General features: G+C 46.0%; 1 protein-coding gene across 2 annotated transcripts in view; it reads right to left on the bottom strand.

Annotated features, from left to right (window-relative positions):
- Positions 1–27,365, bottom strand: part of RASGRP3 (RAS guanyl releasing protein 3) — a 643,233-nt gene that overhangs the window by 385,869 nt on the left and 229,999 nt on the right. For both annotated transcript variants that reach the window (XM_086926878.1, XM_086926879.1), the window contains exons 3-4: positions 6,181–6,283; positions 4,374–4,436 (exon numbers count right to left, since the gene is read on the bottom strand). In XM_086926878.1, coding sequence (XP_086783004.1) covers positions 4,374–4,436; positions 6,181–6,283 — 166 coding nt within the window. The remainder of the gene's footprint in view (positions 1–4,373; positions 4,437–6,180; positions 6,284–27,365) is intronic.

Below are 27,365 nucleotides of genomic sequence, written 5' to 3'. Positions count from 1 at the left end.
CATTCCAGCCAAAGAACGAGTCGAAGTACAGGTGCTCCACAATCCAGCCAGAACCACCTTCACTCATCTGCAGAAACAAACTACCGCCACCCTGACTGTGGCTCTGTCCGTGATCAATGTCACTGGCCTTGTGTGCCTAGAAGGCCAGGGAACGCAGCTGGTGGGTTACAGCGCCTGCCGAGTCACCAGAACATTGGACTCTGCTGAACCCCCTTCTCTTGTTGCTTCTCCGAATATGTACTTTGTGTGTGGCACCAAGGCTTACACCTGGCTCCCGAGAGGATGGAAGGGCACCTGTTATATTGCCTTCGTTCTTCCACCCACATATGTAGCCCCTGCCAACCACCACCGGCAGAGGCGTGCAGACGACCTTGGACAAACCGACTCCACCGGAGCACAGTTCCTGGATGCAGCAAAGGGACTTGTTCCTCTGTGGGGTCCGATGGCAAACAGCCGTGCTATCCGACACCTGACCCAGGCCGTAGAAACAACGATCAACATCACGGCTGGCATCCTCGCCAACAACACTGCGGAACTTCAGGCGGTCCGCCTTGTGACCCTTCAAAATCGACTCGTCCTAGACGTAGTCCTAGCCGACCGAGGAGGAGCATGCCGCATCATCGGATCCAGCTGCTGCACCTACGTACCTGACAACTCGCCTTCAGTCTACAAAGCCATTGAACACCTCCACAGACTGTCCTCAGAGGTTCACCAAGAGCAGGAAGGATGGTCGCTTGGGAGCTGGTTTTGGGACACTTTGAAAAATTGGGGTTGGAAGTTGTTTTCCTTCGTGCTGATACCTATTGTAATATTATGTGGGTGTTGCTTAGGTATCCAATGTCTGCCACCATTGTTCGGCCTTCTTTCTAGCTATATGTGCCCAAAGACTTTGGACTTCCGAAATGAGCACATGAGCCCCCTCTATGAAGTAGAAATACGTGGCCTTATGGGGATAAATCCGAACTGACAAGTTGGCGAGACATGTTAAAAGGGAGGACTGTGGAATTTTAGTTTGCGATCTGAACATCATCTGCGCCAGCTTGTCACCTATGCACTACGCGCACGGCAGCCATTCTAGGTCACCTATGTATTACGTGCACGGCAGCCATTTTAGATATCATGGTCTCCCTGTCCACGACCGATCGCCAGCGCGCCCCTCTGACCCAGCAAGCATCCTCCGCGCACCCTGGCTCCCCCCTCCCTCCTCCTTATGAGCATGACCCATCTGCATGACCCTGTCCTTGGGAGTCACGCTAGCGCCTGACCAACACCTCCTCTCTTTCCATGAATGCCCCTCTGTTGATAAACCTCCCCTCTGCGCTGGATTGTCCACGCAGCATGAATACCACTCCATTGATGGCCCCTCACCCCGTGTCCGACTGTCCACACAGGTCCGAGGCCATTGCCTAAGCCGAGAGATACCATTTACTGCCCTTATTGTATAAGGTCGCTCTCCTTCAAAGGACCCTCTATTGATCCAGGCCTCCCCACCCCCTGTGACATGATCAGGCGCACACATCCTAAGACTCGACGAAACACTCAGCTGCGTGATGACCCTCTCTCTTATCAGCAGGTTGAGGACCTCCATTGTGAAGGTATATGGGGGTGGGATTAACACGAGGATTACGGGGGTGTCTTTTCCCATGCCTTACAAAGTTGTGATTGTAATAAAGGAAGGTCACATGCCATAAACCAGTGTATAAGAGGCCAGGCCTCTGAGTGGCTGTTAGAGCACCTCGAGACGATACCTTGTTGTCTGATCTGATGTGTTCTGCTCCGTCGGAATAAACTTCTGTTTCCTGCCTTCTGGTCTCCGGCGCCTGCCTCATTGCTTGGTAAATTTGAATGGTACAAGGGCGGTTAGCGCCGGGCAAATCTTGAGAAAGGTCCTAGCCCTACCTTTTTCCACAGGGCAGCAATGCCCCTTTCGTCTTTTTTTAAAAATAATGGCTTAGGGAGGAATGCAGCTCTCGGAGTGGGCACCCTGTGGCCTATAATGTCTCAAGGAGTGCCCCCCTCCCCTTAATTGACCAATGCAGCTCCAGGCCAGCATCTTTTGTTTTCGTTTTTTGCAGCTATCCCGCAGAAGTCCCTTGGGATTGCATCAAAAACTGCTGATATTTTTGCATTTTGGCCCCAGGAGGGGTTCTTCTAGGTCCTCTCCATGGAGCCTTGGGGGCTAGGGTATCCCTACTCTGCTCCCTTGTGTTTTTTTTTGCTTCAGGACAGGGGACTAAGTCCCTGAGTCCTTTAATTGCTGCCTGCATTATTTTTTTCATGTTTTCATGTTGCTGGTAGCCAATCTGAGCACTTGCTCCCGCAGGATTCAGACTCCTGCAGGAGCAGGATGGCCCAAGGTAAAAATCATTTTGGGCCAATCAGAATACTCTGATTTAAAATTGGCACTTCTGGAAAAGTCTCGAGATACTCTCGCGGACCCAACTGTCCAGATATGCAATTATTTTTTAACCTTCATTTCTCAAATACTTCGAACCAGATTTACACCAAATTACAAAAAGCACAATCTGCAGACCAAGATCTAGCTTCTTGCCAAATTTGTTGTAATTTAATTCATATTTCTTTCCGGCAGCCCTGCCTTAAGAAGTCTATGGAAAATCAATGGGGATTTTGTGTTTTGTGATCCCCCTTTTATCTCAGCCCCGGCTTGACAGATCACCCCCAAAAATTCCATGTGCAAACTAGGCATAAAAGAGTGCATATTTGGAAGGTTTTGTGAAGATTCGTCAAACGCTACTAAAGTTAAAAACAATACAAAAAAGGCTTTTCCAATGGAAATGCTGACCTAACTTTAACTACCCAGTGGCAAAAATGTACAATGAATCTCAAACTTTTGTCAAGATTTTACTAAAAGGCTGCTCAGGTCTGGGTGAAAATCTGTAGCACTTCATTGGATGAACTTTAAAAAAGCATGCAGTGCTTTATATTACAAAGTGTTGATGATGTTAAAGACCGTGCTTGTGCAATATGTGACATTTTACTGTGAAGCTAGGCATTGCACCACAGAGAAACAGCAGAGTTTTGCGTAACAGTGGTACATGACGTGAACAAATGTCTACATGATGACAATGGGTAAAGGATAAAAGCGTAAAATGTGTAATTTCACAGAAATTGCACTTTAAATTTACAAATATCACACAATTTTCCACTTATACTATATTTGCTGCTAGTTATATTTTGCACTAGGATGCTAGGCAAATAATACACAGGTTTTCTCTCTGGAATCAATCTAATCTAAAGAATTAATTCAAAGGTAAAAGGCAATGTGTCAAAGTTAAATTGCCTTGGAACAATTTTAATGTGTGGCAAATATATTGCTGTGTTACATATATAAACCAGGATACATTAATTACCTGCTACTATTCCTCATAAACTTAACACAGTTGTTTTATTTGATATCCCTCCGATGTTAAATGTCCCCAAATTCTTAACGTTTTGACATAGTTATCCGGCAAATAAAAAGTGGCGTAGTAAGAGTCACATAGGCCCAAATGCAAAAAGGAACAATGCCCACCACCCTTGGCCCCGGTTAGGTAGTAAATAGGAAGGACTTGTTTCACAGAATTTTCCTGGTTGTTTCTCCTGTCTAGAGGTAATTACCTCAGAAATATTGAATGGAATGAGGATGCTGGGACTAGTAGTGCTCAATTTGAGCCGGTGTTTTCCTGTGCTCCCACGTCACTTAATTGTCTGCACCAGCACTTATGACAGTTGCCACATGGTGGCGCTGTTAGTCGTATTTAGGGATGAGCATAACAACAGTTATTTATTGATTCATTAAATGATAAAAGCAACTAATGCCTGCCGCTCACGCCATTCTAATAGTTTTGAGGGCCTTAAATTGTCTGAATTGTCACATACACTTACAGGTACTGTCACTGGCACAGGTAGTGAGCGGTGCAAGCTGCATTGGCCTCCTGATGATGGCCCTGGCACCTACTTTTTTTTTTTTTTATAAATTAGGTTTAAGAATAATTACGATTACTTAAGCGACAGCCATATCTAGAGCCGACCAGGTAGCAGCATTCAGAAATGTAAGATCGGAAACTTGTAAGTGGTTTTAATTCCAATGCATTTCTTCGAGTTGCTTTTTTATGTTGTTGCCGTTCCACACATAAAGCCTTTCTATTTCTTAACATTTAGTATGTGTCTGATCTTTATGACAACTCGTTTAAGGGAGTATTTGGTAGTGGGCTGCAGACTAGTCCTTCACATGTCTCAATCAACCTAGATGGTCTAACGTTTCAGTAAATTATATGTACATTAAATGCAATTTTTGCTGCACAGCCTGTCTCGGACAATCATCTTTAAATAAAATTAAAATTCTTCAAAAATTAGATTATCGGATTCCATACCTCATAAAGTAACAGATTTTCAGACGAAGGTCACTTCGGTTTTCCCCACTGGCATTCTGATAAGTGTAACGGTTAAGACAAATGTAAATTTTTTATAACACAATTTCTCGCTGGAGTTTACCTGTTGTATTTGTCGTTTTTGTGCCATTTGTGTTACACATAAGGTTTAACCTTGGGTGGAAACAGGTTTGTTGTTGAGAAATATGTAAATCAGGTGCCTCAATTATGAAAAGTGACACATCGCTGCGTGAAAACAGTGATGCGTCACTTTTCATTGCGCCCTCCTTGCACACCAATGATGCATCATATTTACATTATGACGCATCATTGCGCAAGGAGTTACAGATACGTCAGTATTTCTGATGTATCTGTAAGCGCAAAAGTGACGCATTGCTGGAGTGTGTCACAAAAGTGACGCAACTCCAGCAATGCGTCCTTTCACATGGGGCAAGCCCCATGTGAAAGGGCCTGCGTCAGTCTTACGCCTGCTGTGAGACAAGCGCAAGGTTTTGACGCAACTGCGTCCTAGAAGTGACGCACTGAAATCTCATAGATTTCACTGTCACTTCTACGACCCTTTCTTGCGTCAATACGCCCCCTTGCATACATTATACCTGGCGCAGGTAAAATGTGGCGCAGGGGTTTACAAAGTGACACATCTACCTAGATGCGTCACTTTGGAAATATGGCGCAACAAGGCGCATTTATTACGCCACTGGTGCGTCACAAAAAGTGACGCACCGGCGGCATAAAAGTGACTCAAGGGCTCATAAATGAGGCCCCAGATGTTTCTGAGCCTATGGTCATCCCAGTTCCGTCTGCCATTTCATTTTATATACAAATGAATGAAGTAACTTGCTTCCAGTAGCATAGTCCTTTTTTCATTTCCCAAGTACCATCAACAATAAAAATTATTCTGCTACTTAGGTGCCCACGCCATTATAATAATACCTATCTTTATTTGCGATTTTTTAAAAAATAATATTTAAATTTGCGAAGCACAGAAGGGGGTGACATAAAACTCTGCTTCCACGGAGTTAACATTTTTGGTTCTCATGTATTCCAAAAATGTTTAAAACAGTTAGTGCACTCTTTACAGTTGGGCCCCAAAATGTTGCAAACAGAAAAGAAGCCTGCAGGAATAGTCACCTGATGTTGGAGCCTGCTTGCATAGTCGCACGATGACACAGCTTTCCAAGCATTCTACTAAGAATGTTGGAAATACCTAAAATCATCAAAGTATGTTCAGGCGGAGTTTAAAATCTTCGCCCCCTAGTTTCATGTTTATATTGGTGAAAAGGACCACTGATTTGACCATTGCAATTTATGTTTCAAGACCAAATCTAGCGACCTTTCAAATGCCTTTGTCAATTACAATAAACCTACTGTGATCACTAGCATTTGCTCCTTAAATACACTGGTCATGCAAAGATCACGCCCTCTTGAACGACTTTCTAAATATTTCTATTCAACTCAAAGATTTGTAATCTGAGCTTAGATGTCAGTGTAACAGCCTTTGAATTGCCAGCGGACATCATGAGAGGCATCAAGCCCAGCAGACATGTTGACATCATCCGAGCTAAAAATATTTACAGGAATAAAACAGAACATGAGCGAAAACATTGATGTAATAAAATCTTTTACAAAGAGCTCAAGCTCTTCAGGGCTGTGTTCCGCACTGTGTGGGGGCATCGTGACATTAACCAATCCAACGTGGCCTAAAGTTTTAATAAGCACTTTCATGGTATTCGAGATATTACATATCATGCAGCTAAATAACTAAAGTTCACAAGGTGAAAAAGGATATATGAAGAGAAGTTTGCTTGCAAGTTCACTGGAAGACAGATACCATCTGTGCATTAGCAGAACTATTCTTGGCAACTGGCTGCTGCCTAATTTCCCCTTGTGATCTGTGAAAAACAGATAAAAACAGACTGTAAACAAACAGCTGGCGAAGAATTTATTCATTGTTCTTGGGGTACTCAATAGAAAACCAGAAATTGGCATTGATATTCACACATGTGTATGTGAAAGAAACATTTTTTAAGCTAAAGTACATACAACACCCAGAATTTGTTAAATCGTTAACATAAAAACCGATATTAACGTGTCCAGAATTTATCATGCACAACAATTATCATCTATTACGAGTTTTGCCCAAAATGTGGCATTAAAAGTGTTGACACATATTTCGTAGGTTTCCATCACACATGCCATAGGTTTCCGTCATCATCATAGTGATGGTCAAAATGTTGGTCAAGGGCTAAGCAAATAATTAGTCTGGAGATGGCAAAACATGCCTCGTACAAGGAAGATGAAAGACCATTCCTCACAATCAACTTTAAGGAACTGCAGACTATCAGTAATCTTCACATCAGCTATGTGGGCGCGGGGAACCCCTTAATATTTTACACCCTAAATATTATCTCAACTGTACTTCCACAGTTCAATGATTTGGAGACAGTGTTAATTAAACCTCAATTTCATGAAGCAATGTGTCCCCGAGATAAGGCACCTCACAATAGAATTGGTCCTCACCCTCAAAAATACAGTCAAAGTAAGGACAGGCTCAATAACTGAGCTGTAGAACAGGAATACATACTTAGACATTATTACAAAAATTCAAAAGGTACAGTACTGGAATCATAAAAGCAAATGCATAAATACACTGAAATGAATACTCGCAATCAATAGAACGTAACAAATAAAATGCAAAATGTGAATATTTCCAAGTCTCAAATGAGCAGCAAAATCAACAGAGAAATAGCCAGCATCCCTAGTAGCACTGGAAAGTCTTCAGGAAAATGTTGCCTCACCCCAAAAACTAAGTGTTTATATACAATTTCTCACAAAAAAAACATAAATTCCTGCTAAATGGTGTAAGCAAAAGAATGAAATCATCTTAGAAAATCTTAGCACAGTTTTTAAAAAAATTCATATTGCTTTAGCATCCAAGCACTATCCCTTTACAGGAATACCAATTCTATCCACTGTCTGCTAACCTCATCCATAGACGAAAGGACAAACTTGTCATGTGAACAACAACAGCAAACTATTACGGATTAATGGGGTACAGTGAGCTAGTAGGAAGGGCTTTCCCGAAAGAAACATTATTGTGACTTTGCGGGAAAGTTTTCTTTAAGAACAGTAAGCACAACGTCAATGGAAATAAACAAACATGACTGCTTGATTGAATGCTGCAGAAATAATCAAAAGTGTACCTGCAGAAGGAGAAATCCATTTTGAACATATGGTGTCAGGGCCTAAATTAAGGCCTAGCTAGTGTAGGTCTGAAGAGCACACTTTTACATGTCATAGCAAAATATTTTCAAATGCATTAGCACTAAATCAGTGTTTACGTGCAAAATCAAGAGTGAATTTATATTCTGCCGTTGTTAATAATAAACATAAATTTAAAATCCAAAGAAAATCAACAACCCCCAAATATTCTATAATAACTGAAACCATTAATCTAACGGTTATTCTGATTCAATTCCTCTAAAACCTTCAGTTGATTATAAACTCAGAGGCTTATTTATGAGCCCGTGCGTCACTTTTGCGCTGCCGGAGCGTCACTTTTTGTGACACACCAGTGGCGTAAAAAAAAGTGCAGGCTTGCATCATATTTACAAAGTGACGCATCTAGGTAAATGCGTCACTTTGTAAACCTGTGCACCACATTATACCTGCGCCAGGTATAATGTATTCAGGGTGGGCGTTCTGGCGCAAGTAAGCCTCATAGTAGTGACGCAGTGAAATCTATAAGATTTCACTGCGCCACTTTTAGGACGCAAATGCGTCAATATCTTACACCTGCCTCACAACAGGCGTAAGACTGATGCAGGCACATTTGAAATGTGACTTGCCCATCTGAAATGACTCATTGCTGGAGTTGCGTCACTTTTGTGACACACTCCAACAATGAGTCAATTGTGCACCTACAGATACGTCAGAAATACTGACGTATCTGTAACTCCTTGAGACATGCTGTGTCATACTGTAAATATGACGCATCTAGCATGTCGCAAGGAGGGAACAATGAAAAGTGGTGCATCGCTGTTTACACGCAGCGATGTGTCACTTTTCATAAATGAGGCCCTCAATCTCTGCTATCCTCTGTATCAGTGTCATCTCATTTTTTCTTTGACAAACCTCTTTTTGCCTTACACCCACAATTTCGAAACATAATTTCACAGAATTGAACAAGAGTAACATGACAATTGCACAAAATAACACAATAATTACAGGGGTTCTCAGCCACTTAAACATACCACTTCCCAAACTGTTGAGCCATTCACCAAAATTACTAATCTCCTTTCCTGTCCTAATAAGCAAGGAACGTAACGCTTTTCACAAGCCATGCTCTTCTAAAGCTTGGATGTCAATAGATGTATTAGTGATATCACTGGCATTGTTATTAATAACCCCGCTGTTCTTCGGAATGAGGGTACAGCAGTCTCTCACCTTCAAAACCCCGGAAACGCAGTCCAACTTCATGAAAAGGATATCTAGCGCTAAGTGGTTTATAACTCTGTGCACTATACCACTGCTGATCAGAGCTAAAGTGCATATGCTCTCCCTAATATAAATTGATGTATGGATTAGTAACTCCATGATTGGCTGGTTTGCTTTACTTGTCAGCCCCTAGTACAGTGCACTGCATGTGCCCAGGGCCTGTAAACCAAATGCTGCTGGTGGGCTTGCAGCACTGCTTGTGCCACCCACAGAAGCAGCCTGTAAAAGTGTGTCTCAGGTCTCAGAGCCTGTGTGCAGTCTGGTACTGCCATAATGACTGAACAAGTGCACCCACTTGCAAGTCCCTAAAGCTACCCTTTTCTTCATATCAGACATCCCTATGGTAGTCTCAAGGGCAGGGTGCATTGTAAGTATAAGGTAGGACAAGCTCTGATGTGTGTGGCATGTTCTAATAGTGAATTACAGTCATTTTAGTTTTTCACTAATGCAAAGCTATGTATTCCCCATAGGCAAGAATGGGCAGTTTGATTATTACATTTTATAATTCTAACTGACTCAGGGAACTAGGTAGAGATTCGAGTTTAGTATGCCTGAACTCAGAATGACAAAATACATCTTTTAGTGAAGTAGGTTTTGACATTCTGTGTTTGAAAATACCACTTTTAGAAAGTCTAACTATCCAAGCCTGCCTCTGCTAGGTTGTGTATTCCTTGTCTGGAGTTTGAGTGACAGGGGCTGGGGGATTCCAGGAGACAGGATGAGTCAGCTATGGCTGAATAGAGAAATCTCCATGTAGAGGGGTGGGAGGAGTTGCACCTGGGACCTGAATTAGGATGTGCCTGCCTTCCACAATGCCGACTCCACTCCCTGTGGTGCGTCTTATGTCCCTGCCCTGCACTGTGAAAGGAGAGAAGGAGTCATGTCAACAAAGTGTTCCAGGGCTGTGCCTTCCCTCCACAATGCTGGCTCTACCTCCTGTGGGGCGCCGGAGGTTTCTGCCCTGCTTGGTGAAAGGAAGGAAGGAGTCGTGTAAACAGAGTGCTCCCCAAATGACCAGAACTGGTTTGGATTAGGCAAAGACCCCTCTGCCCTCTGAGGAAAAAGGATAGTTGGGTATAAATATTGGGACCCTGATCCCAAGAATTTAGATAACTTTTGGACAAACAAGAAGAAACCTTTGCTGAGGAGAGGTACCCTGCCCGCACCAGGTTAGAGAAGACTTTTGCAGGAGGTGACATTATATCTCACAACGCCATTATGAGGAAGAGGGAGGATGGGATGAGGGAGTTGCGCCAGCCACGTTAGCAGTATCGAAGGGTGCTGGCGATAGTGGCATGTTCTTTGGGGTTAAGTTCTACAAATAAATACGATATAAACTTTATTTTTCGTTAAAACGTGAGTGTAGTAGGAGGCAACTAATAAAACATGCGACAATGGGTGCACAAAAATAACTCCTCGGCTGTCATGCAGACACTTTCACTTTCAAGGTTGGGCGAATCACGGGGCAGATGAGGTCTTGCTCATGGCTCTGCCTGTCCTCCACGCGAGGTAGTCTAAGCACTTTCACTCCTGAGTAAAGCCTTTATTTATTTTAGTAAACACACTTCCCATGAAACAGTCAGTCGTCGAACAGGACACGGGGCTGCCATCATGCGATGTGTTTACGTTTTCCACAATTGGCATCAAAGCATGCAACCCCTCCGCCGTTGTTGAGTCCCTCACACGCCCTGTGAAACGTGGCAAAGAAAACCTGGGCAGGAATGTAGCTGAGACGGGAAGCTGGGTCCACGTGAGTTTTTGGTATTCTGAAAATACAGCCTTAGAGTGAGTGCTATTTATTAGTTTATAAGTCGTAATGTGCTACATTGTGGAGAAAGTTTTCTTAAAAAAGCAAACCCTCTTTGAAATCTATATTTTGAAATCCACTAATACAAACATGCTCCTTGAACTGTTGGCCTCGTAGGGCAGACTTACATTGAAAGGCACTGCAATTACATGTTTTTGTGACATGTGGTGAGGTGCTTGGTGTGATATCTGCCAAAGTCCCCACAAGGAAGACACGTGCTGGTCAGGTACGGTGAAAGAGATGCTTTTATTATATCTTCTTACAGCTAGGCATATACGTCCATACTGGTTTCCCGCTCCTGGTATACTGCCCTCCGCCCCCTTGACCGGATGTGGTGTTCGGTGTCCATCTCCTCAGGCCACTTGACCCCGTGGGTCCTAGTGCCCCGCTGTCGGGTCACGACATCTCCCCCTTTGTTACAAACAAAATTGCTTTCACAGCGCTTTCGGTGACCGCCCCTGGTGAGTGCAGAATGTGATAGTTAGTGATAGGTAGCTAGAGAGAGGTAGAGAAAAAAGAGAGAGCAAGAGAGAGAGAGAGAGAGAGAGAGAGAGAGAGAGAGAGAGAGAGAGAGAGAGAGAGAGAGAGAGAGAGAGAGCGAGAGAGGTATAGAGTCACTCTACATCTCTTCAATTAGTCTCTGCAGTTTCTTGCATGTTCTCCTGGGTCTTGTTTCAGTTGGTCTTGTTTCATTTTCGTTTTGTTGTTCATCACTTTCCTCCTTCACTGCTGTGGAGCTTCTGTTGGCACTTCTTCCCTTTCTGTCTTCAGTTCCTTAAAGTGTGAGCTGTTTCTTATTATTCTGTACCGACCTGCCGCCGCTGTTATCATTGGCCCTTTTACTTCAGTCACAGTCAGTGGCTCTTTGGAGAATGTGCTGTCGGACTTCCTTTGCTGCCTGTGCCGCACCACTACGGTGTCTCCTTCTTTTATTTTGAGGTCAGAGGCATGCCTCTGGTGATCTGCAAATGTTTTCATCCTTTCCTTCGCCTCTCCATCTTTGACAGCTATGTCTCTACTGTCTGCGCTCACTTTTGCTTCCACTTGTGGTAACCTGATCTTGCTCGAGTGACCTAGCACTAGTTCAGCCGGGCATCGGCCCGTGGAGCTGTGAGGGGTGTTCCTGTAGTCCCTCAGTACCTGGCATAGTGCCTGTACTGGTGATATTTGTGTCAATTTTGCTCTTTGAACTGCCTTCTTTATGGTCCCCATGAACCGCTCCGCCATTCCATTTGCTTGAGGCCACAGTGGTGCTATCTTCCGGTACCGGATCTCGAGGTATTCCATGAACCGTCGGAATCCTTCTCCCGAGAATGGCGGACCATTGTCAGTCTTGAGTGTTTCAGGCGAACCCCATGCAGCAAATATCTCATCCATTATCGGTAAAGTGGCGTGTACGGACGTGGAGGCCACTTGCCTCACTATTGGAAATCGTGAGAATTCGTCTATGATGACCAGTAGGTATCTTCCTGTCTCTAGTGGCCCATAGAAGTCGGCCGCTAATTCTGTTCACACCTTTGGTAGTTCAGACATGCGCAGCGGCTCTGGCTTTGGCTCCGTCCTGCCTCCATCTGCAGCGGTCGCTCCCCCCACGCTCCATCGCTTTCTCACAAGGCTTCCTGTGGTATCGTAGCTTGTGCCTGCGCTTGACTTGTGCTTTTAAATCTATCCAAACCTTAGCGTTACGCTATCTGATTGTGCCTGCGCTTGAATTGTAAAATCGTTTTCTGCGCTTGAATTGTAAAATCGTTTTCTTTAGAATTTAATGCAGCCAAACCTTAGCGTTACGCTAGTTGCATAAATTGCTGGTGGATTTTAATTCATTTAATCACATCTGCCTGACTGTGCCGGCGCCTCTGACCACCCCAACCTCGTTGTCTTAGCTTCCGCTTTTGCTGCCATCTTGTTGTTGTTGTGCATCCCAGCCTGCAGCTCCACCCGCATCCCGCCTCCCAGCTGACCATCCCTCCCACGATAGAGTATAGGATCGCATCTCCCAAGTAAGCGCTGTGACAGTCCTGCCTCCATCTGCAGCGGTCGCTCCCCCCACGCTCCATCGCTTTCTCACAAGGCTTCCTGTGGTATCGTAGCTTGTGCCTGGGCTTGACTTGTGCTTTTAAATCTAGCCAAACCTTAGCGTTACGCTATCTGATTGTGCCTGCGCTTGAATTGTAAAATTGTTTTCTGCGCCTGAATTGTAAAATCGTTTTCTTTAGAATTTAATGCAGCCAAACCTTAGCGTTACGCTAGTTGCATAAATTGCTGGTGGATTTTAATTCATTTGATCACATCTGCCTGACTGTGCCGGCGCCTCTGACCACCCCAACCTCGTTGTCTTAGCTTCCGCTTTTGCTGCCATCTTGTTGTTGTTGTGCCATCCCAGCCTGCAGCTCCACCCCGCATCCCGCCTTCCAGCTGACCATCTCTCGCCCCGCCCCCTCCACTATCTACTTTGGCAGAGAAATTGATGTGCAGCGGTCGCGCCCCATGCGCGCCGAAGGTGCGCCAAAGGTAAGCCCGTCTACGCCCGTCCGCGCCTGGACCGTGCCCAGCGCCAGACCCCCTGGCCCCCGCCGCACCCAACCCACTAGAGTCACATATGATGCCTCAACTCTCCTCGCCCTCAACCCCGGACGCACACCTCAATGCTGCGTAGCCACCCCAGGACTTACCCACGGCCCATTCGCCTGCCTCTCCTGCAAGTTCAACTGCTTCAGGACCCTCACCAAATCCACTTCCTCCATACACAACTCCGACTCTAACCGCCTGAAGTGCATCCTGCTCAACACCCGCTCGGTCCACAGACACGCAACTGAACTCTGGGACCTACTCGACACTGCGTCACCGGACATCGCCTTCCTCACAGAAACATGGATGAACACATCATCAGCACCCAACATCGCCATAGCCATACTGGACGCTTACAAGATTACCCGTAAAGACCGCACCAATCAAACTGAAGGAGGCATCGCCATCATCCATAGGAACACCATCAAAATCACGACCAGCTCCGACGATAATCTTGCAACCGCCGAACATCTCCACTTTCAGATCCACACCGACCCTAGGACCACACTTAGAGGCACCCTCATCTACAGGCCTCCAGGTACCCGCACTCAATTCAGCGAAGACATCACGGATTTCGTCAGCCCACATGCCCTCGCCTCCGAGAACTACATTCTTTTAGGAGACCTCAACTACCACCTCGAAAACAAACACGACAGTAACACCACCACTCTTCTGGACAACCTGGCCAATCTCGGACTCAAACAACTTGTTGACACCCCCACCCATGTAGCCGGACACACGCTCGATCCTATCTTCACCTCCAGCAAGCACATCTCCTTCGATCGCACCACAGCTCTCCACTGGACGGACCACAGCTGTGTTCACTTCAGCTACAAAACCACCCTGACCCACAACCGCCCACAACCTATTCCTCGGAGAAACTGGAACAAAATCACCTCCGACCAACTCCTCACATCACTCAACCAAAACCCTCCCACCCTCTCATTGGACCCAAACCAAGCGGCCACCAATCTCAAGCAATGGATCACCCACAGTGCTGACGTATTAGCACCCCTGAAAAAGCACCAGATCAAATCAGCCAGCAAAAAAGGCTCCCTGGTTCAATGATGACCTTAAAAAATCCAAGAAGCTATGCCGCACCCTGGAGAAAACATGGAGAAAAAACCCAACCACCGACAACATGACCACCCTCAAGGCAGCCACCCGCAATCACCACCAACTGATTCGATCCGTCTCCGCCAACTAACAACCTTAGCGCCTGGAACCCAATCACCACTGAAGACACCATCCGCCTAATGAACTCAATCCACTCTGGCTCGCCAACCGACCCCTGCCCCCACCACATCTTCAACAAAGTGGACTCCATCATCGCACCCCATCTCCGTGATGTCATCAACTGCTCGTTCAACTCTGCCACCTTTCCAGAAAGCTGGAAACACGCCGAACTCAGCGACCTTCTGAAGAAACCCACAGCAGACCCCTCTGAACTTAAAAACTACCGACCCATATCCCTCCTCCCATTCCCGGCCAAAGTCATCAAGAAAGCCGTCAACAGCCAGCTCACCGCCTTCCTCGAATCCAACAACTCCCTCGATCCATCTCAATCCGGGTTTCGAGCCAAACACTGCACCGAAACCGCCCTAATTGCAGCGACTGACGACATCCGAACACTACTGGACAACGGAGAAACAGTGGCCCTCATTCTACTTGACCTCTCCGCCGCTTTCGACACAGTCTGCCACAGCACCCATATACAACGCCTCAGCAACATCGGCATACAAGGAAAAGCCTTGGACTGGATCATCTCATTCCTCGCTGGGAGAACTCAAAGAGTCCCACTTCCCCCATTCAACTCAGAGGCCACTGAAGTCACCTGTGGCGTACCACAAGGATCTTCACTCAGTCCCACCCTCTTCAACGTTTACATGAGCCCACTCGCATCCATCGCGCGTCAACACAACCTTAACATCATCTCTTACGCCGACGACACCCAGTCAATCCTTTCCCTCACCAAAGACCCTAACACCGCCAAAACCAATCTTCACGAAGGCATGAAAGAAGTAGCCGAATGGATGAAACATAGCCGCCTACAACTCAACTCAGACAAAACGGAGGTGCTCATCCTAGGATCTTTCCCCTCTGCCTGGGACGACTCTTGGTGGCCTTCCGCTATGGCCACAGCACTCACACCCACAGACCATGCACGTAACCTTGGCTTCATCCTAGACTCCTCTCTCTCGATGTCCAAACAAGTCAACGCAGTCTCATCCTCATGCTTCAACGTACTTCGCATTCTCAAAAAGATCTTCTGCTGGATCCCCCTAGAGACAAGAAAGACTGTCACCCACGCACTGGTCACGAGTCGACTGGATTATGGTAATACACTATGCACCGGAATCACAGCAAAATTACAGAAAAGACTCCAACGCATCCAATACGCATCAGCGAGACTCATATTAGACATCCCTCGCCAAGATCACATCACCGGACACCTAAAAGACCTCCACTGGCTTCCCGTCAACAAAAGAATTACATTCCGCCTTCTCACCCACGCACACAAAGCCCTCTACAATCTAGGACCCGAATGCCTCAGCACTCGACTGTCCTTCTACAAACCCACCCGCCAACTAAGATCGTCCAATCAAGCCCTCGCCGCAGTCCTGCGCATCCGAAAATCCACCATGGGTGGCAGATCCTTCTCCTTCCTTGCTGCCAAGACCTGGAACTCACTCCCCACTCACCTCCGCCTTACTCAAAACCACACCTCCTTCAGAAAAGAACTTAAAACCTGGCTATTCGACAAATAAGGAACCCCTTCCCCAAGCGCCTTGAGACCCTCTGGGTGAGCAGTGCGCTATATAAATGCCCGAACTTGAACTTGAACTTGGTGGTGCTCCCGTCACCTGGCAGATGTCGCAACGCGTGACAATTTCTTCGACCATGCTGTCCAGTCCTGGGAACCACACTTTTTCTCTCAGATTTTTCTTTGTTGCCAATATTCCTCAATGTGACTCATGTGCTAGCTCTACTGTTCGTTTCCTCAGCCTTTGGGGCATCACTATCCTTTTTCCTCTCATCAGGATGCCATTTTCAGTCTCAGATAGTTCTTCGCTGATTTTTTTGAATGCTAGCAATTCCTCCTTCATTACTCCGTGATCTAGAGTGCTGTTGGTGTTTATATGTCTCCACCTTTGTTGTCTCGTCACCTTCTGAATTGCTTGCATGGTGGGGGTTTCGTTTCGTTTCTTGTTCCAGCTCTGACTTTGTTATGGAAGCGGGCGTGTTGTGTCTCAGGATGAAGTTTAGATATTCCTCTGCCATTGTCGTTGTTTCCGCCTTGTGTGGCAGAGGATGCCGGGACATATAGTCAGCTGGGTTGTGTTCTTTTCCAGGCTTATGTCTTATTTTGAAGTTGTAGTCCATCAGCCTTATTCCCCACCTTTCTATCCGTGGTGGTATCTTGGCGTTGAGATTCCCATAGATTGTTATTAGTGCTTGGTGGTCTGTTACTATCGTGAACGGCTTCCCGTATATGAACATGTGATAATGTTCGCATGCCCACACAACTGTCAAACTTTCTTTTTCTGGTTGAGAGTATGCCTTCTCGATGTCCGATAGGCTTTTGCTTCCATAAGCCACTACATATCTTGGTGAGTCCTTTCCTGGTCTGTGCTGTGCTAGTATTGTGCCCAATCCTACAGGGCTGGCGTCTACTGTTAGTTCTGTGCACAGCAGGGGGTCAAAATATGCCAGATGATCGACAGCCGTCACAGACTCCCTTATGTCTTCAAAGGCTTGGCTGCATTCCTTTCTCCATTCAAACACCTGTCCTTGCTTTGTCAGCTCTCTCAGCGGTGCACTCATTGTTGCAAAGTCCTTGATGTACTTTGCACAGTAGCTGGCAAGGCCAAGGAATGACCTCACTTCTGCCACATCGCTTGGTTGTTTCATTTTTTCCAGAGTTTCTACCTTGCTGTGATCCGGTCGCATTCCTTTCTTTGAAAAGATGTACCCAAAGAACACCAGTTCATCTCGTCCCAATTCACACTTATCTTCATTTAGTGTGAGTCCAGCCTCCTCTAGTTGTGAGCATACTTCTCTTAGCGCTTTGTCATGCTCCTCGTCTGACTTGCCAAAGACCAGGATATCGTCGCTATAGTTCAGACTGTTTTTTACTGGTCTTATCACTTGACTGACGCTTGTACCGGAATAGTCCTAAGTGTGTGGAGAAGATCGTTATATATCGGGACTGGTGATATCCTTTGCACAGATCCAGCTTGGAAAATCTTCTTGTTCCTGTTAGGCAGCTAATCATGTCATCAAGGTGAGGTCCAAGGTGTCGTTCTCTTTCAATGGCCGTGTTTGGTTTCCTCATGTCGACACAGATCCTTATTTTCGATGTGTTTTTCTTCGGCACAGCCACTATGGGCGAGACCCATGGTGTTGGTCCTTCTGCTGGCTCTATGATATCTTGTTTCAGTAATGATTCTATTTCTTCCTCAACTTGTGGTTGCAAGTGTATCGGTACTCACCGGTGGTGTTGGGCTACAGGTTTTATTGTTTCATCGATGTGGAGCGTGATTTGTCGCTCTTTTAGTTTCCCTAGTACTTTTAGTAGTCTTGGATACTCTTTTAAGATGCTTCCTTCTTTCGACATGTTGTATGTCATTGCGAGCAGGCCCATTACTTGGGCTGTTACGTTGCTTAGTAGGCACGGTGCTGGAATGTCTCCCTTCAGCACATGAATCTCTTCGGTGATTGTTTGGTTCTTGTATGTCAGGTTGTCTGTAAATTTCCCTAGGTTCGTTACTGGCTTTTTGGAGCCCCATGTGAACACTTCTACTCTTGATGGTTGCAGTCTTGGTTTTATTTCCATCTTTTCGTACTCCGATGCGCACATTATGTTGCATGTGGCACCGCTGTCAAGCACGAACCTGGCTCTGTGTGGCCCTATGTCTATAGTTACTGACTCTGTTTTTTTGATTCTTTTCTTGTCTACTAGACAGATGCTTTCTTCCGTTTTATCTTCGTTTGTGAACATGAGGTAGAGTCGCTCCATCTTTGCTTCTTCTTCTTCTTCACCTTCTGACTCCAACGATGAGCTTCTGGTTGTTGTTTGAATGTGTCTTACATGCCTGCTTGTTGTCATCCGTGGCCTTGCTGGTCGCCCTCCTTCATTTCTGAACTGCGCTCCTTGGCACATGCTGGCAAAATGATTGCTCCGGTTGCATTTTCTGCAAGTCTGACCTAATGCTGTGCATGCACCTCGGTATGGAAATTCCAATGCACATTTGTAGCATTGGGACCCTTGGTGTTTCTTTGTTGCTTGTTCATTCTGTCCCTTATTCCAGTTGCCGGCTCGGTTGTTGTCTGTTATGCGGTGTGCCTGCTCGACACGCCGCTCCATTTGTTTTGCATGCATCTTTGCTCTGGCTTTTGCTCTTGCCATTGTTAGAATGTTCTCCAAGGATGTTGGTTTCTTTAGTACTCTTGTGCGAAATTCTGTGTCACAACACCCTTCAATGATCCTTAGCCGGATGGCTTGCTCGTTGTCCTACTTGTCGAACTCGCAGTGTGTTACTAGCTTCCTTAGTCGCGTTGCGAAATCGTCCAATGACTCGTCTGGCTGTTGGAACGCTATGGTGAAAGTGTATCTCTCGAAATCGACGTTTCTTTGAGGATCAAACTTGCTTGTCAAGCACTTGATCAGTTTTTTGTATGTTGATGTCTCGCTTGCTGGCAAAGTCCCTAACAGCTCGTCTACTTCCTCACCCACTAAGTTTAGGAACAGGCCTTACTTCTTTTCTTCTACTACTTCGGTTGCTTCCATGTATCTCTCGTATCTTAAAATCCTGCGGTACTGTGCACTTGGTCTTGGTTCTGACATTTCTCTTTCCTCTATGTGTGCTCTTATGGGTCTCTTTTTTGTCTCTTTCTTTTGTTTCTTCCCTCTAAGTGCTCTTTCTGGCATTTGTTTCTTTGTTTCTGGTCTTTGTCTTTCCTTTGCTTCTTTCCTTGTGCTGTTTCTGGCACTTGTATTTCTATTGTCTCTTATTTCTCTCTCGGTGCTCTTTCTGGCACTTTATTTATTGTTTCCTTCTTATTTGTGACCCTAATGCCGCTTTCTTTCCTCTTTTAGTCCTTTATTTGATCTATTTTAGTGGTTTTTCGACTTCGCCTGACCTCAAAATGGCCGCCGCCTTTTCTCGCTTTCTTTTTTTTTTTTTATTTCACAAAATTTTTATTGAGAGAGAAGGAGTAACATAGAGCATTACAGTCATGAGCATATATCAGGCATGGTACAGCTAATTGACAAGAATAATAAATAAATAAATAATTGACAAAAGTAAATAAATAAATTGACAGTTGTAAATTAAGAAGCTAAAGAAGTAGGACATTGCATCAGTACACTGTGGAGGTGTCACAACAACAAGAGGATCGAGATAACCGTACAATCTATTAAGATCAGCATTTGGGAAGGGGAGCAAGAATTTCTGTGCAGAATTATGCCTCATTAATTAAGATTTGGGGTACTGGGGGGTGATTTCAAGAGAGGTGCATGTGTACATCAGACACTCACGGAGGCTTGAAAAGGTTGAAGTGAGCATCGAGTGAGGACCATAATTTCCTATGAGGAGGACGCCATGGTGTAGAGACAAGCGCTATGTTATTGGCTCCTCTAAGATTTGAAATCCAGTTGAGCCAATGGGGGAAAGAGGCTTTACCTGTGTCCTTCCAATTATTCAATATGATTTTAACCGCCGCCGTCAGGAGTAGGTCAAGTAGGGCTTTTTCATTTTCACTGAGAGTGACGGCTTTGGTAAAACCCATGACTAAGGTTGAAATTCTCTCGGGAGAGAAATATGAAGGACTTTGGTAATGAACTCGAAGATTCTATCCCAGTAGGTGGTGACACGAGGGCATTTAAATATTAGGTGTTCAAGGTCTCCACCTTCTGCCATACAGTTCCAGCAGGAGTCATCATCTTTGATGTTGTGCAAGAAGAGTCTCCTGGGGGTCCAAAAGGCTTTGTGGAGTAGCCAGAATTTAGTTTGGGATAGTGTAGGGCTAATTTTGTGTCGTGTGGTTGACTCCCAGATTCTGGCCCACTCTACTTCCGAGGTCGTAGAGGATGAATAAGTATCCCAGAATGACTGTGCGGGGCTAGTCAGATTGGACCTTTTTGGGCGGATCATTTTGTAAATTCTGGACACCTGATGGCCAAGTCTATTGAGTGTGTGTAGGTAGCCAGGGAGGGAGGGGGTGATGTCGTTCAGAGCTGCTTTGGTGAGTGACACCTTGAGATGCAAGAAATAGTAGAATTCTATGTGTTGGAGTTGGAATCTGGTTTGTAATTCACCGAAAGAGAGCGGTGATGCACCTTCAAATAGTTGGTGAGGGAAGTATATACCTTTCCCAATCCATGTAGGGTTATTTAGTGGTTTCCCTTTGTTATTCTGCCACAACGATTCCCACTTCGATTTACGGAATTGGTGTGGTAAAAACTTGCTTAAATGAAGGAGGGCTGCTTTTGTGTGTTTGAAGATGGTTCCTGAGTTTAAAGTGGGGTGTAGTTTGATGGTAAGAAGGGCGGAGGGATCAAGGCCCTGAAGAAGGGATTTTTACACAGATAGCCACACCGGGGTGTAGTCTGTTTGTGGAATTAACCAGAATGAACCCTGTCTGGCCAAGAAAGCAGTTTGGTATAGCTGAAAATCTGCCAGATTGACGCCTCCCAAGGATTTATCAAGGCGTAATTTTTTCAGGCTAATTCTGGCCTTTTTACCTTGCCAAAGGAAGGAGGAAATCAGTTTGTCAAGCTTGGAAAGGAATTCTTTGGAGAAGGAAAGGGGTAGCATTGTGCTCAGGTAGTTAATTAGTGGGGATATCATCATTTTTACCGTTTCTACCCGGCCCCACCATGTGATATACCGTGGTCTCTTATTGGCTCGTTCGCCTGACCTCAAAATGGCCTCCAAGGTTCTCGCGAGATTTCTAGACCAATCGGCTTTGTGCCTGACCTAAAAATGGCCGCTCTTCCTTCTCGCGTGCTGATTGGTCGAATCCGCCTGACTCTAAAATGGCCGACGAGACTCTCGCGAGAGCTTGCGGCGATTTTTTTTCACTCCTCACGCTCGCACACGGCGCTTACCAGGATCTAGTCAGTTTCTCCTCGCAGCGGTCGGGGTGGGCTTCCGCGTCGCTGCTATACATCCACGGGCCAAAATCTTTCTGTTTTCGTCGCGATGCGATCCAGGGCGGGCTCCTGGTTTTTTTTACGATGTTTCTCGATGTGGAAACCACGTCGATCCGTCAATACCTTCGTCCCCAGTTGTGATATCTGCCGAAGTCCCTCCAAGGAAAACATGCGCTGATCAGGTGTGGTGAAAGATATGCTTTTATTATATCTTCTTACAGCTAGGCATATGTACGTCCATACTGGTTCCCCGCTCCTGCTATACTGCCCTCCGCCCCCGTGACCGGATGTGGTGTCCGGTGTCCATCTCCTCAGGTCACTTGACCCCGTGGGTCCTAGTGCCCCGCTGTCGGGTCACAACACTTGGCTGTAGGCCCTCTGCAGGTGCTGTCATTTTCACATTTCAATGTTAGCAACAATGACCTAGGTATAGACGGCCCCCCTCACAGCAGGAAGATGCTCAGCTTGGTTTCCTAGCCTAGAGCCCTTGTTAATTTCATTTGGTATTTGTCTCATTTATAGGCTGTTCTTCTAATTATGCATTTTTGGCCTGTTGTATTCATCACCTTAAAATGTGCAGGTGGTAAAAAAAAAAACAGCTCGAACATCAACGAGCTAAGCGACCCTAATGATCAGTGTATTTCAGCGCACTTTTTAAACTTGCAGTCGTGCTCCGGTCAGCACTGGTGCAAGGACTTAAGTCCCCCCGGTGTCCCCCCCCCCCCCGTTTGGGCACCCCTCTTACTTTAATAAGGGCTATGCGCATTTCTTTTCCTGCCATCGTAACTTGCTGATGTGTAGGTTTCAGGCTTAAATATCAGCCTCCTCTGTTTTTTGTCTGAAAAAAATCCACGCTCAACACGTATCCAGTGAAAAACGTTAAATACTTTTTCAAAAAGACATTGCTGGGTACAGTTTGAAGGCAAGTAATTTAAAAAGAAATGGGTGTTAATAGAGGCTTATCTTCTGGGAAGAAAACTGTACGTTCTAGCATAACTATTTTGTTATTCTGATGCAATTCTTCATATGCTGAGTGTAGGAAAAAAGGGAAAAAGAAAAGAAAAAAGTATCGCATTTGTAAACAGCATTCATATGTTTTTCTCTTTTGATTCCTTGGGCCTCATTTATGACTTTTTGCAGCAGGGAAGCGCAGCAGGCCTTCCTGCTGCGTTTCCCTACGGCAAAAGAAAAGGGCAGAAATGCGCCGTATCTATAAGATACGGCGCATTCCTGTCCTTTTCCCCTCCGCCGGCGCACAATGGGCTGCCTGCGCCAGCGCAGGCACCCTTGCACAATGGTGCAAGGGTGCCTGCATTGTGGGGAAGATTATTTTTGTACAGGAAGGGAAACCTTTCTGTACAAAAATAATCACAAGAGGCTTTACCTCTTTCTATGTGTGCTGTAGAATGCAGCACACATAGAAAAAGGAAATACGAGGAGAAATAAAGACATTTCTCGCTGTTGCGCCTCCCTTACGCCTCCCCTGGGGAGGCGTAAGCTTTTGGCACTGCTTCAGAGTTACGATTTCTCGTAAATCTGGGGCAGTGTCAAAAGGCCATGGATGTTGCTGGGAACGCCCCCAGCAACACCCATTGCACGCCCCTTTAACGCAGTACACTGCGTTAAAGGGACTGATATTTATCAGGCAGCAGTACGCCACAAAAACTGGCGTACTGCTGCCTGATAAATACCACGCTGGTTTCTGCGCCACGGAACTTCGTGAAAAGTGAAGTTCCGATGGCGCAAGGGGCCTCATAAATGAGGCCCCTAATTTCTTTCCATCCACAGAGAGCCCATTTTTAAAATTCTGTCAGGCACCTTGATCAGAGTGGATTTACACCCCGTTTTTAGGTCAGTTCAAAACGCACCTGGCTGCAAAACGTTTTGCCTACAAGCATTGGAAATGCTCTGTATCACTTGGCGTCCAGCTGCTAAGTACACCACGTGGCTGCGCAAAGCCCTGGTGACATGCCTTCTGCGAAGGACTGACTTACAGGAAATTTTTAAAAAATGCATTGATTTATTCATTAACGTTTTGTATTTATGGGTTTCTTGACAGCTATGGAAGGAGGGGAGGAAGTCAACAAAAGTGACATTCAAGCAAAATGAGGCAGTGACCCATGTGTTTTAAGGAATACAAAGTGCAGAAAAAAGCCCTATTCCACACTGCAGTAGTGGTCCAAGACTAAAATGTGTCCACTGAGGCTTTCGTCGTTGGTTCAGTGTATCGAACTTTTAAAGCAGCCCCTCTATCCCAGACGCCAACTGGACCATGCTAGAGTGGCGCAGTGGCCAGTCCAGTCATGTGACTAGGTTATTCCCCAGTAGTTCAAGTCACCTATGAGTTCACTGCCCTCATAAAAGGATGTGCCTGCATCCTATTGTTTCTATATAATTGCTTGGCTAAGTAGGTGTCTCAGTGAGGAGTCGCTGAGTCGCTGTGAAGGTCTGGGGTGTCCGCATCCTGACTGACTGAAGAAAGGGTGACTCCTCTCAGTAGCCTCAGTGCCTCACTGCACAGCAGATCTAATACACGTAAAAGTTGACAAGTTTCTTCTTAAAATTTCTCCAGCTAAAAGGAAATCGCTCACAAAGGGTTCAAAATTCGTCTTTGTCAGGGCTGATTGAGGATAAATATTAGTACCAAAAAGAATAGCAAGGCACCAAGCTCCTGCTAACATCAGAAAGGAGAAAAAAGTAATAAAAGGTATTGAGAAGAGGCATTTTGTAGAGCGTTCTAACTTCACAGAGCACACTTAAGGGACAAAAAAGGTATTACAAGTGTGAATCATGTGACAAAAAAATAGGCAAACAAATGTGGTGTGATTCACCCTTGATTTCGAAAGTGCCTCATTCTATATGGCTGGAATATATTCTTTGTCTAGCTCAAGATTGACGTAGTTCCATCAGTGTTGCTTTTCACAATCCAAACACCACTTACACTCTTACTCCAGGAAGCTTGAGAAGCACACCTCTGGGTTACCATGAGCATAGTGAAACCATGGTGGTTCCTGTGGTGCAAGCGCTTAGTACTTTTCTGAGTACAGCCTCAGAAACATGTTGCCTGACAATGGGAGAAGCACTTATACCTCTTCAGCTCACAAAGAGCCACCCAGTGCAGCAGCAATTCAATGCATATTTTAAAAATAAGTACGTTATTCGTAAGATGTCATATGTGTTGAATGGCTAAACAAACACTAAAACGATCCAAAATGCGAGACCGATTGCATTGCAAATGCTTGTTTTATTGATGAGCGCCTGACAGCTCCCCTAACATTTACAAAAACTGCAAATAAACAAAACAAGCATTGACAAGACCATGAAATAGTGTGCATGTTGGCCAGAGCACAAAGACAGCACTACCTTGACCACAGGCGCGCAACACCCATTGGGCTCACCGGGCTTCAGCCCCCCCCCCCCCCCGTCGCCTCCTCTGCCAGGGCTAAGATGACACGCACTGAAATGGTGCAGGAAGGCTGCGCATCCGATCCGAGAATGTGATTGTTTTAATGATTTCTGAGAGGCCCAGCAGCCCGAGCCAGACAGCGAGCCTCTGAAAAGTTTCAGCGAGTGAACCGACCTCCCTGGCCTGACCTCTTGTGTTTCCTTTAGAGTGGCGCAGAGGTGAAATCCTTGCCTGAAGGCAGGGATTTCACCTAAGCACTTATGGGTTGTGAGCATGGGGTGTGAAGATGTGCACAGCAGGGGGAAGGCATGGCCAGTTAAGGTGATGCTTTTCCTTTGTAAAGGAATTTCTGCTGGCATCTTAGCACAGGGTGTGCTGTCTGTGCACTTGTATAGATGTGTATTCCATACAAGTGCACAGACAGCAAACCCTGGGCTATGGCGCCAGCAGGAATTAATTTACAAAGGAAAAGCTTCACCTGCACTGGCCATCCCTTTCCCCCTGCTGTCTGTGCATTTGACCCACATTGATCTACACAGTGAGACCTTAGGGAGGGGCTAGATGGCAGGACACAGTGCTGCTGATCAGCCAGACTCCACAGAATAGTATCAGAAGAGCAGGCAGCAGTTTTTTGTGTAAGTTCCAGTAACTTTAATGCATTTTTCAGCACAGCATTACCTACTGCCTGCATATCTAGGTTACTGTGAATGTTGTTCTTGACTTACATACATAGAAACGTCAAAGAGGACAGTCCCCTCCAAATATGCAAATGTAGTGTAAGTTTGTAGTGTTTATTTTTTTTTGGGGTGCTAGTGGGTAATTTTAGAGTTCAGGGTGGGTGTGGGTTTTAGGGTGCCAGTGAGTAATTTTATGGTTCAGGGGGGGTTACGGATTGGGGTGCCAGGGGGTAATTTTAGGGTTCTGAGGGGGCTTGGGTTTGGGATTCCAGGGGGCAATTTTAGGGTTCAGGGTAGGTATGGGTTTGGGGTGCAAGGGGACATTTTAGGGTTCTGCGTGGGTATGTGTTTTGGTGTGCCAGGGGTAATTTTAGGGTTCAGGGCAGGTGTGGGTTTTGGGATGTCAGGGGGCAATTTTAGGGTTCAAGGGTGGGTATGGGTTATGGGGTGCCAGGGGGGAATTTATGGTTCAGGGTGGGTATGGGTTATGGGGTGCTGGGGGAATTTATGGTTCAGCATGGGTATGGGTTTTGGGGTGCCAGGGGTAATTTTAGGGTTTAGGGCAGGTGTGGGTTTTCGGATGTCAGGGGGCTATTTTAGGGTTCAGGGTGGGTATGGGGTGCCAGGGGACATTTTAGGGTTCAGCATGGGTATGTGTTTTGGTGTGCCAGGGGTAATTTTAGGTTGCAGGGCAGGTGTGGGTTTTGGGGTGTCAGGGGGCAATTTTAGGGTTCAGGGTGGGTATGGGTTATGGGGTGCCAGCGGGGAATTTATGGTTCAGGGTGGGTATGGGTTATGGGGTGCCGGAGGGGAATTTATGGTTCAGCATGGGTATGGGGTTTGGGGTGCCAGGGGTAATTTTAAGGTACAGGGTAAGTGTGGGTTTTGGGGTGCCATGGGATTAATTTTAGGGTTCAGAGTGGGTATGTGTTTTATAGTGCCAGGGGTAATTTTAGGGTTTAGGGCAGGTGTGGGTTTGGGATGTCAGGGGGCAATTTTAGGGTTCAAGGGTGGGTATGGGTTATGGGGTGCCAGGGGGGAATTTATGGTTCAGGGTGGGTATGGGTTATGGGGTGCTGGGGGAATTTATGGTTCAGCATGGGTATGGGTTTTGGGGTGCCAGGGGTAATTTTAGGGTTTAGGGCAGGTGTGGGTTTTCGGATGTCAGGGGGCTATTTTAGGGTTCAGGGTGGGTATGGGGTGCCAGGGGACATTTTAGGGTTCAGCATGGGTATGTGTTTTGGTGTGCCAGGGGTAATTTTAGGGTTCAGGGCAGGTGTGGGTTTTGGGATGTCAGGGGGCAATTTTAGGGTTCAAGGGTGGGTATGGGTTATGGGGTGCCAGGGGGGAATTTATGGTTCAGGGTGGGTATGGGTTATGGGGTGCTGGGGGAATTTATGGTTCAGCATGGGTATGGGTTTTGGGGTGCCAGGGGTAATTTTAGGGTTTAGGGCAGGTGTGGGTTTTCGGATGTCAGGGGGCTATTTTAGGGTTCAGGGTGGGTATGGGGTGCCAGGGGACATTTTAGGGTTCAGCATGGGTATGTGTTTTGGTGTGCCAGGGGTAATTTTAGGTTGCAGGGCAGGTGTGGGTTTTGGGGTGTCAGGGGGCAATTTTAGGGTTCAGGGTGGGTATGGGTTATGGGGTGCCAGCGGGGAATTTATGGTTCAGGGTGGGTATGGGTTATGGGGTGCCGGAGGGGAATTTATGGTTCAGCATGGGTATGGGGTTTGGGGTGCCAGGGGTAATTTTAAGGTACAGGGTAGGTGTGGGTTTTGGGGTGCCATGGGATTAATTTTAGGGTTCAGAGTGGGTATGTGTTTTATAGTGCCAGGGGTAATTTTAGGGTTTAGGGCAGGTG

This window comes from Lissotriton vulgaris, chromosome 6 (assembly GCF_964263255.1).
Source record: "Lissotriton vulgaris chromosome 6, aLisVul1.2, whole genome shotgun sequence".
NCBI lineage: Eukaryota > Metazoa > Chordata > Amphibia > Caudata > Salamandridae > Lissotriton > Lissotriton vulgaris.
Note: the sequence above shows the minus strand (reverse complement) of the source record. Positions and strands in the feature narration are given on the sequence as shown.